Here is an 18,046-nt window from a genome sequence, read left to right as displayed (position 1 = left end):
GGGTGTGAGTGCTCCAGGGCAGTAGGAGCCCAGGGCAAGGTGGGGAGAGGAGGATCCTGCTTCTGTCATAGCCTGATCAGCCCGAGGGCCTGCCGAAGCTGGGTGTGCAGGGGCAGCCCAATGGGAACTCAGGCCCTGGAGCGGGGCAGGCTGGGAAGTGGGATTCCAGAGCCTCACCAGCTCCTCCTCTCTCTGGTTTGTATTGGTTTCTCTCCCTTGCCGAAGTGCCCTTTAACCTCTCCTCAAAGTGTCAAGATCCCGAAAATAGCAGTGTAGACTCAGACAGGAAATGAGAAGGGGGTGGGGAGCTGGAGAGCAGACAGACAGGAAACGGGAGGCCTGTCGGCCCCCAGAGAGGAAGCTAACTTCAGGCAGCTCCGGTGTCAGTCAGCCTCAGCTGAGCCTGGTGCTCTGGCCCAGCCTCTCACTGTAACCCAGGGTGTGGCCAGCAAACATGGCGCTGGTGTTCCAGCCGTGGGGGAGACGCGGCTTTGCAGGGCTGTGGGGTACAGCTGGCCTGTAAAGAGCCCCAGACATCCAAGGGAACAGAACGCTCAGGAGAGTCAGGGTTTTGTCCTGAGAGTTTTATATCTCTCTGTGCTGTGGAATGAACTTGTCCTGTAACAGTGTTCCTGGGATCGGCTCTTGAATTTCCTTCCAGGGATATCTTAGGCCAAGAGGCCTGAAGGCAGAAGGATGGAAATGCCTGGTCCATTGTCTTTAGGATCTTTGTTGTCCTCGTTCCTGCCTCTCTGGCTGAAGGGGCCTGAGTCCTCAGTCTGGCTCTGAGTGGTCATAGCCATTCTAGAATTACTTGAGTCCCTGACTATTCCCCCATCCTTTTCCTATTCTGCCAAACTCACCCTAACTAAACACAGAATCCCCACATATCTCTCTTTGCTCACTATGGTCCCAAATATCTTTCCTTGAACTTGGTGGACGGCCCCTTTGGCCCACCATGTCTCTGTTCCAGATTTCTCTTTGACCCCTCCCGCCTGTCTTTTGACTGAGACTCACTGGGGACCTGTGAGATGTTATTAGGCATAGCTCTGCACAGCGGCCTGTGGTAAATGCTCTTGATAAACCTCCCCACCTCCCCATAATTCTGCCAATAAACATCAAGCAAGGACAGTGCACCCAGTGTTGTGCTAGACCTCAAGGACACAGAAAATGATTGAGTCAGGTCCCTGCCATTTAGGAGAGGATTCCTGAAAGCTTGTTTGGCTGACATGGTATTGGAAGGCCTTGTACCTTTCCCCATTCCTGGCTCCCCAACCTAGCAGAGGTCTAGGCCAGTGATGTGACCGTAGATGAGTCTGCCATGGGTTTTGAACTTCAGCATTTTCCCAGCCTGGTGCTAAGTTCCAGAGGATTCAGGAGTGGGTGTTGGGTCAGAGGCCCCTCCTCACCCTCGACTCACTTTAGCAGACCCCTCCACTATGTTTCCTTTATCTGCAGGTGGGTGCGAGAGTTTCTGAATGATGAGAACAAAGGCCTGGATGTGCTGGTGGATTACCTGTCCTTTGCCCAATGTTCTGTCATGTGAGTACCACCCTGGGGCCAGGGCTCAGGACCAACAAGGGAGGACACAGTCCCATTCTGATTTGCTTAGGAGGGGTGAGGTTGCCGTAGTGAAGATGGGAATGGAGATCCCAGGCCAAGACGAAGAGCCCAGGCAATGGTGTGGGAATGGACAGGCAGCCAAGGGGATGTCTGGGATCTGCAAAGAATGCCAGGTGGGGAACAGAAGGAGAACGATATGGAAAGGGCACTCGGGATCAGAACTCAAAGGATCCAGACTCCAGGCTGAGAGCAGTCAAAGGAAACGTCCTGGATTCTGGGAGAGATGCCTGGTGGGATTCATTCCTTTGGAAAACTGTCTTTAAGATTCTCCTTTGGGTCTCCAAATGTGAGATGCGAGAGGGTTACTCCAGGTCATTGCTGAAGGGCCCTAGGAGCAGTGGACATGACCTTTGACCCAAACTAAAAATGAAGTATTCAGGAGGCTTTTTCAAGCAGGTTGGGGGTTGGAGGTAGCCCTAAGCGAATTGGTACAGATGAGAAGGCAGCATGAGGTGGTGAAAAAAACGAGGGCTTTCAAAGTATGACAACCACAAAGCTGGTTGTGGGTCTCGGTTATGTCCTTTACTATCCATGTGACCTCAAGCATATTTACGTCCTCTTCTATAAAAGGAGATCCATGTTCCAGGGTTGTTGTAAGGTTTAGGCGATAATGTGTGTAAAGCAGTTAGTGGTGTTTGGAACGTAGTAAGTCCATATTGCCCTGGCCACTTTAGTGTTAATTATGATTATTCAAGGCGGTGTAACCTACCATAATTACCTGAATATATGGAATTACAGTGGGATTACAGTGATCATTCATGTGATGACCAATAAATACTTCAGACTTCTACCCAAGACTTAAGTCAGGCCTTGGCTGACTAATCATCCCAGTTTGCCCAGGGTTTTTCCCAGTGTTAGCACCAAAAGTCCCGAGTCCTGGGAAACTCCTCAGTTCTGAGACTTGGTCCTAGCCTAGACTTTCACTTTTGTTGTTACTGTCCTTGCCCATGGCCATTCTCCTTTGTCTAGCAGATCTTCAGTCTTCTCTCTTTAGGGGTTTGAACTAATGCCTCTCCTAGGTTTGGCCTGTCACTTTTTCCAGGTCACCCCCTGTTAAAATCAAGAGTGGCCTAGTCCTCATTCCCATTCCTGCAGAACTCATGCCTCATGATCCTCCTATCCCTTTAAAAACCACTCTTTTTATAGAAAGAAATGAAAAACATTTGCTGAAGTGATTTTTTTTTTAAATTCAGAGCTTTTATAGTAAAAAGATGTAGATCATTTTTCCAAATAAGCCTATCTCATTTGAAAAGCAATCAAATCCCAGCTGCTCAAAACCAAAATACACTGGATCCTCAGTATAGTAGTGTCCACAGCAGTGCCTTTGACTCTGTTTTTGAAAGAAAGATTCAGGGCAGAGGGAAGGGGGTAGAGGGGAAAGAAAGTGTGTTTTGAGAAGGGTTGAAAGGAAAAGGGTGAAGCCGGATAGAGTTTGGGTGAAGGCATTTATTTGTAAACTGCATGTACCAGTGCTAGGGAATACTATTATTGATTGAGGGAAGCCACTGCCAAGCCACTGGCAAATTTCCCTGTCAGGGAGACTCCTCTGATGTTTACTTGAGAGCCCATCGAACATCTGATCGTCAAGACTCTGCAGCCTGCTCTGGGCCCTTTGGAATATTCAGATATCTGCAGATATCATTTCTCATTTCAGAAAGCCTTGGCCTCTGTGCCTTTGACCCTGGGGCTACACATGTCTGAGCAGAAGGTTCCTTGGGGGAAGAGCCTGTAGGAGATGCTTGTTCAGTCCTTAATGACCTACTTGGGGGAGGAGGACAGGAAAGAAGAGTGGGGCTTGTTTCTCAGATGTGGGGATTTGTAAAAGACAGTGCCCCATGGGTTTGTGACCTCAAGCTGCCCTCCTTGCCCTGGTCACACTCCCAAACTGCTGATGGTGATCACAGAAGTAGAAAGTGACAGAGAAACTGTCCCAACTCCTGTAGGCACTAAGGACCCCAGTCCACACCCTCGACCTGTGATTTCTTCCCCCAGGGAAGCTGAAGCCCAAGGAGCCTCTATACCAGAAAATCTAGAAGTCTCAAGTAGAACCACAGAAAACCCAGTCACTAAAAACCAGTGCTGGGATGGGACCATGGTACTCTTGAACATAGAGGACTGTCCCACTCTAGGTTGGCTGGGACCCCCATTCCCTTCCATTTAGACCTGCCCTCATGAACCCAATTCAGAACCAACTGGGCCACTACAGGGCACCCCTTTGGCTGCTGCCGCTTGCCAGCCAGCAAGACCTGCAGTTGACCTGTTCCCCACCACCCTTCCACAGGGCAGCTTCTCCATGGGGAGCCACAGCTTCTCTGGGATGTCCTGTCTAAGGCCAGGAGTGCAGAAAGACTGCCAGCTCCCTGGGTCCCTTTGGGCCCAGGAAGAGGTCACTCCTGGAGTTGCCCGGCCAGTGGGGAGCAGCAGCTCACCTGCATCAGCCTTCCCATGTCCTCCGGCCCTCCTCCTGGTTGCTGCCTGTGCCTGTACTGCCCTTGTCCTGTGTTGGTGGCTCTCCTGACCAGAGTTGGGTCTCTGCTGCCCAACTCTGCTTGCTCTTCTTGCCCTCTTTGCTTTTCATTGCCCTAGAGGTCTAAGTGGGGGGAGGTGGGCTTGCCAGGGGGCTTAGCACTGAATTTCTCCTGTACGTGCGCTTGTGTGTCCTTTCCTGCTCCAGGTTTGACTTTGAGGGTCTGGAGAGTGGTGACGATGGCGCATTTGACAAGCTCCGGTCCTGGAGCAGGTCAATCGAGGACCTGCAGCCACCCAGCGCCCTGTCAGCCCCCTTCACCAACAGCCTCGCTCGCTCTGCGCGCCAGTCTGTGCTCCGGTATGTGTGCTCTCGCTCTGCCCGCCTGCCTCCCATCCTAGCCCCCAGTCCAGGTCGTGGGTGACAGCGGTGAGTGCTCATTGCTCCTCCCTCCACTCTTGCTTCCAGGCTCAGCTCTCTTGCCCTCTGCCTGCCAGTCTGTCTCTGGTCTGTCCTCTCTGTCTCCTTGATTCTGCCCAGCAATCTGTCCTGGGTAAGTACATCACCCTCGGCTGTGCCCACCCCATCTGGGGTTCCAGCTCTCCCCTCTCCGCACTCCCCTCCTAGGGGCCCCCTCCATTCCTCTTTTTCACTCTGCCCTTCCTCCCAGCCTCTTGGGCAAGACTGTCCCTCACCCAGCTCCCTGGTCTTCACTGGGTGATCAGTTCCTGCCCTCATGTCTGTTTCCCTCTGGCTCTGCTTTCTGCCCCATCAGCTGCTCCGAGACCAGCTCCCAGACAACCTACCTGCTGCTCACCTTCCCTTCACTTCTTCCTTTAGGACTTTTCTCTCCAAGGCTGCCTTGTGTTCATTTTTTTTGCAGTATTTTAACAGACTTCCTGCCCAGAGGCAGGTGGACAGACCGGATGACTTTTCAGAGCCCCTCCTACACAGGGAGGCTTTCCTTTGGGCCCTGTGGCCCTTTCTGTGGTCTCTGTCCCTCTTGTGGCCATGCTTTTCTCCTGGTCTCCTTTGGGTTTTGTCCTTCTGACTCTGCTCATCATTCTAGTCCTGCGTGAGCAGCTACCATTTGTGCTTCCTCTTTCTTTCATGAAACATCATTGGGGCAAAGCCAGATGTAGCCCCCAGCCCTCCTATTGCCTTTGGGGTCTGCTCTGCCCTTTCCGGGACGTAGAAGTGGGATGGGAGCCAAGATGCTCCTGCCCCAGGGAATTTGTGGAAGATGCAGCGACTGGAAGGAGGAGGAGGGAAGGCAGGGATAAATGTCTCCCTGGATCCATCTGGAGGACTAGAAAAGCCTGCACATCTACTGTTGTACTTTGGAGGGCCCCTGGGCTCAGGATGGTTTGGGCACTGATTATAAAGTTGGGATCCTGGATATTTACTCACAAAGGCCTATTGCAGAGAGATGAAAACAGCTGAACACCCTGTCCCCTTCCTCCGTCCCCCACTCTCTAGGCTGTTGGGTCAAGGTCTCCTGTCCCCCTTTTGTGCTGCTGTTGTCGGGGTGATGGTGAGCGCTCCTAGACCCTTCACCAGCAGCCCCCTCTTCCCCAGGTATAGCACTCTCCCTGGGCGCAGGGCCCTGAAGAACTCCCGCCTGGTGAGCCAGAAGGATGACGTCCACGTCTGTATCCTCTGTCTCAGAGCCATCATGAACTATCAGGTAAAGGGGCAGCACTAGCCTTGGATGCCCCGCCTGTTCTGCCTCATCTGCCAAACTAGAAGAGCTAGGAGGGCACCAGCTTGTAAAAGATGATTTTGAAAAAAAGAAAGGAAAAAAAAAAGACACATTTGCTGGCAGGCCTATAGTCCAGGAGATCCAGCCGGGATATACCTTCCTCAGCATCAAGGTTTTCCTTCCTCTGTCCTTTCCCCTTGTTATAGTATGGATTCAACCTGGTCATGTCCCACCCCCATGCTGTCAATGAGATTGCACTCAGTCTCAACAACAAGAATCCAAGGTAAGTTCCTTCACTCCCCTTTCCTCCCCACTGTGCCCAGGGCTCTGGAGATTTGGGCTCCACTTATCCCTTATAAGTCCTGCCTGGCTTTCAAGTCCTGTGGCCCTGGTCAGTGCCTTGGTTCGGCTCCCTCACTTCAGCTTAAGGAGAAGGAGTGTCCCTGGCTTCCCTCTGGTCTGCACAGCTTAGTGAGGGGCAAGACTTCCTTCCTCTGCTTCCTTTCCAAAACCCACTCCCCTCACTTCTGAGGCTGTCTCCACTCTCTGAAGGGACTCACCTAGTTGTAGAAGTGAACTGTATGGTGGCTAGGGTGGGGAGCTAGGGTGTTCATTGTTTTTCTTCATCCCTTAGGACCAAAGCCCTTGTCTTGGAGCTCTTGGCAGCCGTGTGTTTGGTGCGGGGAGGTCACGAAATCATTCTTGCTGCCTTTGACAATTTCAAAGAGGTCAGTCTCCTGCATCTGTGTGTGTGTGTGTGTGTGTGTGTGTGTGTGTGTGTGTGTGTGTGTGTGTTGTGTGTGTGTGTGTGTGTGCGTGTTTGGTGAGGAGGTGGGGAGCCAGGTAGGTAAGCACCCTTTCCTGTGATCTCACACATCCCAGTGATTCTAACATCTTGTGCTTAGCTAAATAGCCAGTCCCACTGCTTCTTTCTTTTCTTTTCTTTTCCTTTTCTTTCCTTTTCTCTTTTCTTTTCCTGTTCTTTTTTTTTTTCTTTTCTTTTCCTTGTCTTTCCTTCTTTTCTTTTCTTTTTACCAAAAACAGAACTTCAGTCTTAGCAGATCTTATGGCAGGACAGCTCCTGAATGGCCAGCTAAAGATGCCCTCATTTGAGGGCTGTAGTCCAGCGGCCCTAACCTGGCCATGCATCAGGATACCTGAAGAGCTTGTTAAACTTACAGACCCCTGGGAGGCCTGAGTACCTGTGCTTTAACAGGCTTCCCAGGTGGCTTTGAGGTGGTGAACCCACCGGTAGAACCCAAGGTAGATGTGTTTGTGGTGGGAGGAGAAGACAAGCAAGGATCTTCCTGAGTTATTGGCTGTTATTGGTGAGGGGAGAGGAAGCTCCTACTTGGAATTTCCCCAGCCTCTGGCCCTGGCTGTGAAACTCTCATCTGCTTGAACGTGGGATTCCTCGACATCCAGTTGCAGCTGCTGGCCCCACCCCTTCCTCCTCTCTGGACCTTTTCCCTAGCATCCATTGTTCAAGCCAGGAAATAGCTCTTCCTCCTAGAAGCCAGAGGCTCAGAGGAGTCTCTGGACCCCTCTTAGCACAGGGCTTTCCTGCACCCTGCCAGTCTCCTGTGTCCCTACTCGGACTTCAGCCTCCTGCCTCAGCCATGGCCTCCAACCTTCCTCCTGCCTCCCTCCTTCCTTCAATAACTGACCAACAGTGTTTCTTCTTGGCCTACCCCAGAGGCACCTAAAGTCCTGATTAATGGCACAGGCTTTACTGGGTTCCCTCAGCAAGTTGATGTGGGGATCAGCGACCCCTGGCAGATGCCAGGTCCCGGGCTTTCTTCTGCCTGACAAGTTTGTTAAACTTACGGGCTTTCTTCTAAGTGTCCCAATGGCCCCTTGCACAGAAAGAGTTGTAGTTCAGCTTAGTCTGACTGACTAACCAGTCAGTCCCTCTGCCATGATGTTCCTGGGAGCCAGGGCTCAAGGGCTTAAGTTCTGCGTGGGATAGATCTTTTCACTGAGAAAATTTGTTTGTTCAGGTATGCAAGGAGCTGCACCGCTTTGAGAAGCTGATGGAGTATTTCCGGAATGAGGATAGCAACATCGACTTCATGGTGAGGAACTGAGCCTGGGTCAGGCACATGCCCAGCAGGTCCCATGCTCCTGGAGAATGAGGCCAGGCCAACAGCATATCTTGATATTCTGTGTTGAACCTAGAAGGATTCTCTCTACTCAGTAAATGCTCCTTGTCCACTCACCTACCCTAGAGAGCTTTTAGAAATGTCAGGGAAATGTCATTTTTGTGTCTTGGGTCTACCTCCTTTGCCCCCTTTTGTGACCTTGCACAGGGTCTTTAGTTAAGTAGTGTTGTCTCAAGAAATACCTGCTGATGTACAAAAGAAATAAGTTGCATCTTCATTTCCATCTATTTCTCGTGTAATTTACTTGTCTTCATAAACTGAATATTAAGTTTGATATTTTTAAGTTAAAATACTCATTATTCCCAGAAAGACTCAATTTTTTTATTCACTCCTTTTTTTTAAGTTCGTTTACTTATTTTACGAGAGAGAGAGTGTGCATGAGTGGGGGAGGGGCAGAAAGAGAGGGAGAGAGAGAATCCCAACGTGGGGCTCAATCTCACGAACTGTGAGATCTCGACCTGAGCCAAAACCAAGAGTTGGGAGCTTAACTGACTGAGCCACGCAGGTGCCCCTATTCACTCCTTTTGATTATCCACCAGATGATACTGATTCTAACACCCTGGCTCTTCCATCTCTCCTTTCCCTTCCTGCCTCTGACCCTCTGGGCTGCTTCTCCAGGTGGCATGCATGCAGTTTATCAACATCGTGGTGCACTCAGTAGAGGATATGAACTTCCGGGTCCACCTGCAGTATGAGTTTACCAAGCTGGGGCTGGAGGAGTTCCTGCAGGTGAGCTGGGCCAGAGTCCTCACAGGTGAGGAGCTGGGGGGGCAGAGGACCAGCTTAGTCACATCACAAAGGATTTTTTCTTTTACAAGAGCCTAGTCACGGATGCTCCTGGAACCCTGCCTGTCTTCTGAGGCCTGGGTCTCAGGCCCTCCTGCACAGGGCTCTCCAATTAGGCAGCTCCACTGGGTGAGAATGTGACATGGGTGCAGAGGAACTCCTTGGGTCTTATGCTCTAGAAAGTGGTCATAGAGGGTGGTAAGGACTGAGTCTCTCTCAGGAGGCTCCCCCAACTACTACTCTCTCTGTTTTTTCCAGAAGTCAAGGCACACAGAGAGTGAGAAGCTGCAGGTGCAGATCCAGGCATACCTGGACAATGTGTTTGATGTGGGAGGTTTGTTGGAGGATGCTGAGACCAAGAACGTGGCCCTGGAGAAGGTGGAGGAGCTGGAAGAACATGTTTCCCATGTAAGTAGTCTTTTTTTGCTGCCAGGACCACTGTTGAGGGAGGGGAGAGGAAGGGGACATCTCAGTTCCAGGAATCTTGACCTGACCCACTTGCCTCGAGATTGAGTCCCAGGGAAGCCTTGGAACTCAGCATGCTCTGACTCAGGCCCTGGATCATCCACAGATTCGAACACACACGGACCTCCAGGACTGGGCGTGGGGTGGCCTCAGGCTTGAGAGAGTCAGATGTGGTCTATTTCAGGTGGTCTCAGACCCTGGGCCCATAGGAGTGATGTAGGGAAGCCACTGGGCCACGCTGCCTTAGGAGTAGAGGGGTACAGGGGTCGGGCTCAGGTCCTGACTGAGATAAAAAAGTACCCAGGCTTTAGGGTCAGCGCCAAATCTACCCTTCCCATCCTGTAGCTCACGGAGAAGCTTCTGGACCTAGAGAACGAGAACATGATGCGTGTGGCAGAGCTAGAGAAGCAGCTGCTGCAGCGGGAAAAGGAACTAGAGAGCATCAAGGTACCAAGTAATCTGGAGAAGGCAGTCTTTGACGGGTACTGGGTGCCAGGGCCTGGGGATCTGGCTTTTCTTTCTCTCTCCTTCTCCCTTCCTTCCTTCCTTTCTTTTTTCTTTCTTTTTGATATTTTTCCTATCAATTTATTTTTTATCTCTTTGCTCTTTCATATAGCTAGCTGCATCCTATTATATGAAGTGCATCTGACAATTGTAATTTTTTTTAATTATTTTTTTGATGTTTATTTATTTTTGAGATCGAAAGACACAGAGTGCCAGCAGGGTGGGGCAGAGAGAGAGGGAGACACAGAATCTGAAGCAGGCTCCAGGCTCTGAGCTGTCAGCACAGAACCTGATGTGGGGCTCGAACTCACAAACTGTGAGATCATGACCTGAGCCGAAGTCGGACGCTCAACTGACTGAGCCACCCAGGCACCCCTGAAAATTGTGGTTTTTTTATTTGGCATTTCTTTCTTGAGATTTTCGTATCTTTGAAAATCCAGATCTTGATTCACACTTGAGGCATTCACATGAGGGTGGGCTGATGATTTCACCCTAATTTTTAGTTGGAGAGGGAAACTGAATCCAAAGTGGGCCAGACATACACAGAGGAGGGTGGGAGCAGGTGGGGCCCTGTGTGATGAGAGGGCCGAGTAGCCCATGTGCTAGCCACCAGGTATCCTAAGTCAGGAGACCAGAGGCTTAGCATATTTAAGCGCTTCTCTGCCCCTCACCTCACCTGTTGTTACAGAGTCATGCCCCAACCTACCTTTTCTTCCAGAGGGATACGATTATATTGGTTCTACTGAGCTTGGTCAACATCTGCCAAGCCCCTGCTAAGAGTCCAAAGTGCCGTCCTGGGGAATGCGGAGGATACAGAGATGGCTAGGGCAGGCTCTTGTCCACAGGGGGCTGCCACCAGAGTGGTTCTACAAGGCCAAGTACAATGAGAGCAGTATCGAGGAACTGAGCGCTGAGGGCAGTGTGGCAGGAGGCTAGAGGTGGGCCCGGGAGGTTTACATAGGAGCAGCTTCTGACCCAGGCCTTGAGGAACCAGCAAGACTAAGGCTGGGTCCGGGAGGAAGCGCACTGGAAGGTGCCACCTGGGCCAACGGCTCTTCTGCTCATCTCTTGTTCTGTGGAACAGCCTCCCCAGCCCCCACCTGGGTTTCCGCTGCTCTCTGCCTCTGGGCACCCTCCCGGAGACCCTAGCTGAGAGACCTGGGTAGGGGCAATGACTGCTGCGTGTGCCTTCCACTTATGCTTTCCTTAATGGTGCTGTCTCCCGATAGGAGACTTACGAGAACACGAGCCACCAGGTACACACCCTGAGGCGGCTCATTAAAGAGAAGGAGGAGGCCTTCCAGCGCAGATGCCACTTAGAGCCCGGGGCCCGGGGCCTGGAGTCAGTGGGCAGTGAGGCCCTGGCCCGGGTAGGCCCTGCAGAGCTGAGTGAGGGCATGCTGCCCTCCGACCTGGACCTTCTGGCTCCAGCCCCACCACCTGAGGAGTCCCTGCCTCTGCCTCCACCACCAGCTCCTCCCCTGCCCCCTCCACCACCCCCATTACCAGGTGAGGAGAACCCTAGGAGTCCTGAAGGTCTGAAGGGCAGCCTCATCTTGGGGCCAGACCAAAACCTGGGCCCATAGTGCCTCCCTTAGGGAGAAGCCGGGGATGTGGGTAGAAGGACGTGAAGTCAGGTGGGGGAGGGTTGAGGGAGGGCAAGAATCTGAGGGAGGCTCAAGTTACTGGGCAGGGGGTGTCCAAGGGTGGACGTGGGTCTGTTTTAAGGATTATGAAGGTGTTGCTCCTGATTCCTCTGTGGAAAGCCAAAGAGAGGGCTTAGACCAGAGCAGAAGACAGGGAGCCAGAGGCTAGTGAGACCTGCCCTACCAGAGTTAGGACCCCTGGGAGCCAGAGGGGCAGGGAGTTCACGCATCCTCTTTCCCCAAGAGGCTTTGAAGACAGGTTGGGCAGCACTGGGGAGGGCGTCTCTAAAGAGGCTTTTGGACCGTGGGTCACTGTGGCATTTGTTTTTCCCCAGACAAGTGTCCCCCAGCCCCACCTCTCCCTGGCGCTGCTCCCTCTGTGGTGTTGACAGTAGGCCTGTCAGGTGAGTGTCCCCAGGACTCTGGGCAGGGCTAGTGGGGAGGGAGACAGAGTGTCCTTGGCCCCAGCCTCACTGAACCTCCTTCCAAATTAGCCATTCGTATCAAGAAACCTATCAAGACCAAGTTCCGGCTGCCTGTCTTCAACTGGACAGCACTGAAACCCAACCAGATCAGCGGCACTGTCTTCAGTGAACTTGATGATGAGAAGATCTTGGAGGTAGCAGGGCCTGGAGCCCTCAGGGGTGGGGTTGAGGGCTGGGGACTAGATCATGCTGTTAGCCAGATCTCCTGGCCTTAGAAACACCCTTAGAATCAGGCCTCCGTGAACCAGAGCTGAATGGACACTGGGCGTGCTGCCAGGGGCCCTTTAGTAGAATGAGGTGACCGCATTGTCCCTTCTTGTCCACTCCTGCCAGGATCTGGACCTGGACAAATTTGAAGAACTGTTCAAGACGAAAGCCCAGGGCCCTGCCCTTGATCTCATCTGCTCTAAGAACAAGACAGCGCAAAAGGCCGCCAGCAAGGTGACCCTGTTGGAAGCCAATCGTGCCAAGAACCTAGCCATCACCCTACGCAAGGCTGGCCGCTCGGCCGAGGAGATCTGCAGGGCCATCCACACGTGAGGCTCCCACTGACCTCGCCCTGGTCCCCAGCCAGTTGGCAATCCAGTTCTCCACCTACTATCCTGGCTTTCCCTGGATTCCAGGGCGTCGACAGAAGTGTCTCCCGTCCTTCAGTCATTCACTGGCTTGGCCAGAACTTAGTATATTTGTGCTGTGTGCCAGGCACCGTGTGAGGTGCTGGGCATTCAGCGCAAACCTTCACTCAAGTTGCTGCCAGTCTAGGCAGAACAGTTCAATAGCGTGGGTGATAACCACCTAGGTGGCAGAGGTACAGGCAGCTTTGGGGGAACAGGGCAGGCCAGGTAGCTGAGCTTGGTGATTCAGGAAGGCTTCCCAGAGGAGGTGAGGAAGTATAGGAAGTCCATTTCAGTGCCTGGAGGGAGAAGCTTGGTGCCCTAGGTACTGAAAATTGACTATGACTTCAGCATAGGAAGGGAGTTGAAGAGACAGGGTAGAGACAGGTGGGCAGAAGTCTTGCAGGCTGAGCCTCATAAGCCACACTCAGGTATTAAGATTTCTCCCTAAGGGTAGAGGGAGGGCGCTGAGGGGTTTTAAACCAGGCCATGGACTGTTCACCTAGGATGTTACTCACGCACTGATAGATGAGGCAATAGGCCCTCTAGGCCTCTGGCTGCATCCTGCTCACCGACCCCACCGGCAGTCCCTCTAGGAGCTGGAGAAAAAAGGGATGATGGGTAATGGGCAAATGCAAGACCTGAACTAAACTCCTTCCTCCTGCACAGGTTTGACCTACAGACCCTACCAGTGGACTTCGTGGAGTGCCTGATGCGCTTCCTGCCCACAGAGGCTGAGGTGAAGCTTCTGCGGCAATACGAGCGGGAGCGGCAGCCCCTGGAGGAGCTGGCGGCCGAGGACCGCTTCATGCTGCTCTTCAGCAAGGTGGAGCGGCTAACCCAGAGGATGGCTGGCATGGCCTTCCTGGGCAACTTCCAAGACAACCTGCAGATGCTCACACCGGTATATCCTCTGGCCCAGTCGGGGTCATCTGCGGCTACCCCTCCACCTGCCAGTCCCCTCCCCTGCCCTGTCAGTCCGTCCCCACCAGCCCCTCTCAGACTTTGCCCACCATCCCCCCCCCCCCCCGCCCCCCGGCCTAGGCTCACGCAGCTCTTCATCTTCCTTCCAGCAACTCAATGCCATCATTGCAGCCTCTGCCTCTGTCAAGTCCTCACAGAAGCTGAAGCAGATGTTGGAGGTGAGGAGATGTTGTGGATGCAGGCACCGGTGGGCCTGGGGCCTGGGTGGAGGAAGGAGCCCGCGGGGCATGGCCTGACCTCCTCTCATGCATCTTTTGGATAGATCATACTTGCACTAGGGAACTACATGAACAGCAGCAAGCGAGGAGCTGTGTACGGCTTCAAGCTCCAGAGCCTGGATCTGGTAAGATGGTGGGGACAACCCAGGGCCAGGAAGCCTGAGGAGCCATGGTGCTCAGCCCTCTCTCACCACCCTCTGCCCCCCTCTCTCAGCTGCTGGATACCAAGTCCACTGACAGGAAGATGACACTGCTGCATTTCATCGCATTGACAGTGAAGGAGAAGTACCCAGACCTGGCCAACTTCTGGCATGAGCTACACTTTGTGGAGAAGGCTGCAGCAGGTAAGGGGAGCTTGGCCCAGCGAGCCTGCTCTCGTGTCTAGGCCAGGACAATCCCAGGAAGCTTAGGAGAGGGAACGCTTGGGTCCTTTGTTTCTGGCCTTTGTTATCTCCCTTCTGGCCACTTCAAAGCTTTCCGCTGGGGCCATGGGTAGGGGCCACCCCCAAGGGAGCCTTTCTGCAGGCACCCGCCTAGCCCAACCCTTCCCATTTGGGTGCCATGGGAGTAGGCAGAGGAAGGCAGAGGTGGTTCTTCATTCCCAGCTCCCTCGTGCTGGCCCTGGAGACTGCATTTTCTCCATTTATAGAAAAACTATAAAGCCCCACAGACATAAGGCAGCTGTCATTTCTGCCCCACTCATGAAAACTGAGGTGGGCTTGAGGCAGCTCCATCTTGGAGACCAGCAGTCTCTCTGGCTTGCTTTCCTGTGCTGCCTTGCTCTTTGGGGTCATGAGCTCATAGCCCCCATTCCTTTTCCTTGCCTGTGAGAGCCCTGGTAGCTGGGTGTGCCCTTCTAACCTGGAAGCAGAGGCAGGAGAACCTGCTTGCTGCAGGGTGTAGGGTGGGGGTCGGGGGGTTGCGTGGACAGAGTTCTGTGTAGCCCTGGGCTGGGAGATGGGCATGTTGGCCCCTGGGTAGGCCTCAGCCCAGGCTCTGGTGACCACAGTGTCCCTGGAGAACGTGCTGCTAGATGTGAAGGAGCTGGGCCGTGGCATGGAGCTGATTCGGCGGGAGTGCAGCATACATGACAACAGTGTCCTTCGGAACTTCCTCAGCACCAACGAAGGCAAACTGGACAAGCTCCAGCGTGATGCCAAGACGGCTGAGGTGGGCAAAAGGTGGAGGCGGGTGGGAGCGGCCAGGGCGGAGGCACTGTGTCCCTCCAGGTGAACTTTGTTCTGGTTCTCGAACCAAAGAACTTTTACCACACAGTTGGGTGTCTGTATGTGGTGGAGAAGAGGCATGGCAGAGGCCGGGGTGCGGGGGCAGACAGCTGCCCCCGGGGACATATTCTAAGGAGCTTTGGGAGCCCTGAGTTCTCTTCCATCCCACAGGGCTGGGGGATGCTGGTTTTCCTCCTTTGGCCCTGAGCACTGCTTTCTGTGAGCCTCCTGTCCCCAGCGGGGAGCCGGGCTTCTCCTCTGCCAGCCTGATCCCTTCTGTCCACCCCTTCCCCAGGAGGCCTACAATGCAGTTGTGCGCTACTTCGGTGAGAGTCCCAAGACCACACCCCCTTCTGTATTCTTCCCGGTATTTGTCCGATTCATTCGTTCTTACAAGGTGAGCGGAAGAAAGGCTTTTAAAAAGGAGTTTGGCTGCAAGAAAACTGGTAGGGGGAGGGAAGGCTGGGATCCAAGTCCTCGGAGTCCTGGGAGGGAGCGATGGAAGCTGGCCACAGGCCTCTCAGCTGTGAACGGGTGGGCAGGGTGGGGGCCCAGGCCCTTCCTGTCATTGTTCAGGGCAGGAAGTGCCCCTCCAGAGGGTGGCCACCTGGGGTTGCTGGCCCCACTGCCACCCATTCTCCACCCTCAGTGTCAGCCCCTCCCCTCACAGCCTGTGTGAGCCTCACCACCACCCCCCCAACCCCCCATGGTTCTTAGGAAGCAGAACAAGAGAACGAAGCTAGAAAGAAGCAGGAGGAGGTAATGCGGGAGAAGCAGCTGGCTCAGGAAGCCAAGAAACTGGATGCCAAGGTGGGTGGGACCAAGAGCTGGGGCCTGGAGAGCAGAGCAAAGGATTAGGAGGGGGTGGGGAGAGAGTTTGAGAGGTGGAAAACTGGAGCCCAGAGACCACCCAGAGGGTGTGAGGCTGGAGTCCGAAGGGATGGGGAGAGGGGCTTTGGGAGGGATTCCTAGGCAATGATGAGGAGGGGGCTGCTGTACCCAAATCAAGGGCATCTTCAGACTGCATCTAGGGGCAGGAATCAGCCCCATGGTAGGTTAGTGATGACTCCCTTCCCCTTCAAATGCTTGGCCCTAGACCCCCTCCCAGCGGAACAAGTGGCAACAGCAGGAGCTAATTGCAGAGTTGAGGAGGCGCCAGGCCAAGGAGCATCGGCCTGTTTACGAAGGGAAGGACGGTACCATTGAAGACATCATTACAGGTGGGGCCCTTGTCCTTCCCTTGGGTCTGGCCACTAGGCCCAGCTCCCAAACTCCAACCCTACCCTTTTGGGCCCTCCTCCCATCCCATCCCCATGAGGCCTGACCACTGTGTCTCTTTCCTGGGCCGCAGTGCTGAAGAGTGTCCCTTTCACGGCCCGTACTGCCAAGCGGGGCTCACGCTTCTTCTGCGATGCAGCCCACCATGATGAGTCAAACTGTTAACCCCCAAGGCTGGGGCCCTTGACAGGTACTGGGCACCGCAGCTGTCCCCTCTGCATGCCCACCTCCCAGGACTCCTGCTGGGCCCACAGGCACCTCCTCCCCTGCATGACTTGGAACCATCCTCTGGCAGCCTCGTGGTGATGGGGGCACATACTTCTCTACTTGCATGCCCCATGCTCTGAAAACCATGGCTTATCCCTTGCATGTGCCCTCAGGGAAGTATTCTCTCCCCGACTAATGCTGTCCTGGCTTCTACTACACTTTTCCAAGGGGCAGGGAGTTTCCAGAGCAGGCAGGACCAGGCCACCACCTCTCATTGCTGAGGCTCCATTCCTGGGCCCTGGTATCCTTTGTGACCTGTGCCTCTCCATCCCCATCATAAAAGCTCTGGCAGTAGCTTCTGCCCAGGGCGTATCAGATGTCCCTTGATCTGTTCCCCGATATTTGGTCTACCTGGGGTCTCTCCCCAGCTTCTGGCTATTGTTGAGTCTACTTTGTTTCTACCACTGCCCAGTGGCCTCTAGTCACCCCCACCTGGTCTTCTGAAAATGCAGAGCCCCAGCAGTGTCTCTGACTATCCTCACTACCCTCCTTTAAGCTTCTCCCTCATCGGCCTCATAGCTGGCTCTTCTTTGGCCCTGCCTGTGGGGCTGCTCCTGAAGGGACTGTTCCTACAGACGGCGGGCCTGGCCCAGCCTCCCTGCCTGTTCACAGGCCTTCATTTTCCCCACAGGCCTCCACCGCCAGCCCATTGTCGTTCGCCACCAAGCCAGGAGTGCCGCACCACCCAACGGCCCCCCTCGGGCTCCAGGCCCCCACTAAGGCCCTCTTGGTGGCAGAAGCACTTCAACTCCCAGAGTCCTGCAAGTCCAACCCGTGGACCTGGAGCCCTGGAATTGGCTGAGGGTGCAGCAGAGAGCTATGCTGCTTTCAACCCAGCGTCTACCCCAGCGCTCAGAGCTGCGCGTGCCTGATGTCAGTGTGGGCACTGGGCCTGACACTCCCCTGGTGCCTCTAGTACTGCACTTTGCCCCCAGGGTCTTCTTTTCCTAAAAGGTCACCAATGGTCAGCTCAGGGCTGGGAAAAATCATTTCCAGCCTTAGCCTATACAGGGGCCCATAGGCCCTCTGTCACTAGGCCAGAGGGACAAAAGGAGAAAGCGACTATTCCTTCTGTTTTTCCCCTTCCATTTTGCAGCTCTGTGGTCAGCTGTGGTCTGGAAGTATCCAGACTTAGGGAGCTCCAGTACCCTTCCAGTCACAGATCATATTTTACCAGGAGCAAGGCCCACCTAAGCCTGGGCCCCACCCAGCTGTGCCCCGGTGATAAGGGTAGAGGAGAGATGCCATGCCACACTTACTGCCCTTGACCCTTTCCACTCTAGGCTGACTCTGTTCTTGTCGAGGTGGGCAGAAGGGTAGAGGTTTTCCCAGCCCCAACCCCAGGATAGCTAGAGAAAGGGTGTGATATCAGCATCCTCACTTCCTTTCCACAGCAAGGGTTTTGGTTTTTTTTTTTGTTTTTTGTTTTTTTGGCAGGGGACAGGGGACATGGTGGTCTTAGCTATTTTCTCAGTCTCCTGCCAGTTTCTTCTCAGCCCCTGGAGGGGAATACAGGGAGCCACTTCTTTTTGTACATGTACCACCTCCCTTCTCCCGTGTACATAAATCCCAGACCTTCTTTCTCAACAAAGGCTTGAAGCACCAGGCCTGACTCTGTC

General features: G+C 53.8%; 1 protein-coding gene across 5 annotated transcripts in view; it reads left to right on the top strand.

The window, feature by feature from the left end:
• Window positions 1-18,039, top strand: part of FMNL3 (formin like 3) — a 53,590-nt gene extending 35,551 nt beyond the window's left edge. The window contains exons 5-27 of one of the 5 annotated variants that reach the window (XM_078449888.2): window positions 1,459-1,542; window positions 4,298-4,450; window positions 5,669-5,777; window positions 5,999-6,075; window positions 6,427-6,520; window positions 7,793-7,867; window positions 8,573-8,683; window positions 9,002-9,148; window positions 9,551-9,652; window positions 10,939-11,218; window positions 11,691-11,759; window positions 11,850-11,974; window positions 12,174-12,376; window positions 13,124-13,358; window positions 13,528-13,596; window positions 13,701-13,781; window positions 13,871-14,000; window positions 14,666-14,826; window positions 15,178-15,279; window positions 15,600-15,692; window positions 15,979-16,102; window positions 16,234-16,350; window positions 17,059-18,039. In XM_078449888.2, coding sequence (XP_078306014.1) covers window positions 1,459-1,542; window positions 4,298-4,450; window positions 5,669-5,777; window positions 5,999-6,075; window positions 6,427-6,520; window positions 7,793-7,867; window positions 8,573-8,683; window positions 9,002-9,148; window positions 9,551-9,652; window positions 10,939-11,218; window positions 11,691-11,759; window positions 11,850-11,974; window positions 12,174-12,376; window positions 13,124-13,358; window positions 13,528-13,596; window positions 13,701-13,781; window positions 13,871-14,000; window positions 14,666-14,826; window positions 15,178-15,279; window positions 15,600-15,692; window positions 15,979-16,102; window positions 16,234-16,325 — 2,716 coding nt within the window. In that variant the 3' untranslated portion in view covers window positions 16,326-16,350; window positions 17,059-18,039. Of the gene's footprint in view, window positions 1-1,458; window positions 1,543-4,297; window positions 4,451-5,668; window positions 5,778-5,998; window positions 6,076-6,426; window positions 6,521-7,792; window positions 7,868-8,572; window positions 8,684-8,998; window positions 9,149-9,550; window positions 9,653-10,938; window positions 11,219-11,690; window positions 11,760-11,849; window positions 11,975-12,173; window positions 12,377-13,123; window positions 13,359-13,527; window positions 13,597-13,700; window positions 13,782-13,870; window positions 14,001-14,665; window positions 14,827-15,177; window positions 15,280-15,599; window positions 15,693-15,978; window positions 16,103-16,233; window positions 16,351-17,058 lie in introns of all 5 variants that reach the window. The other 4 variants (XM_060657705.2, XM_060657706.3, XM_078449889.1 and 1 more) reach the window with 4 other exon arrangements.
• Window positions 18,040-18,046: the final 7 nt, after the last annotated feature.

Source organism: Panthera onca, chromosome B4 (genome assembly GCF_046562875.1).
Source record: "Panthera onca isolate mPanOnc1 chromosome B4, mPanOnc1 haplotype 2, whole genome shotgun sequence".
NCBI classification, from domain to species: Eukaryota; Metazoa; Chordata; class Mammalia; order Carnivora; family Felidae; genus Panthera; species Panthera onca.
This window is presented reverse-complemented; position numbering and strand designations above follow the sequence as displayed.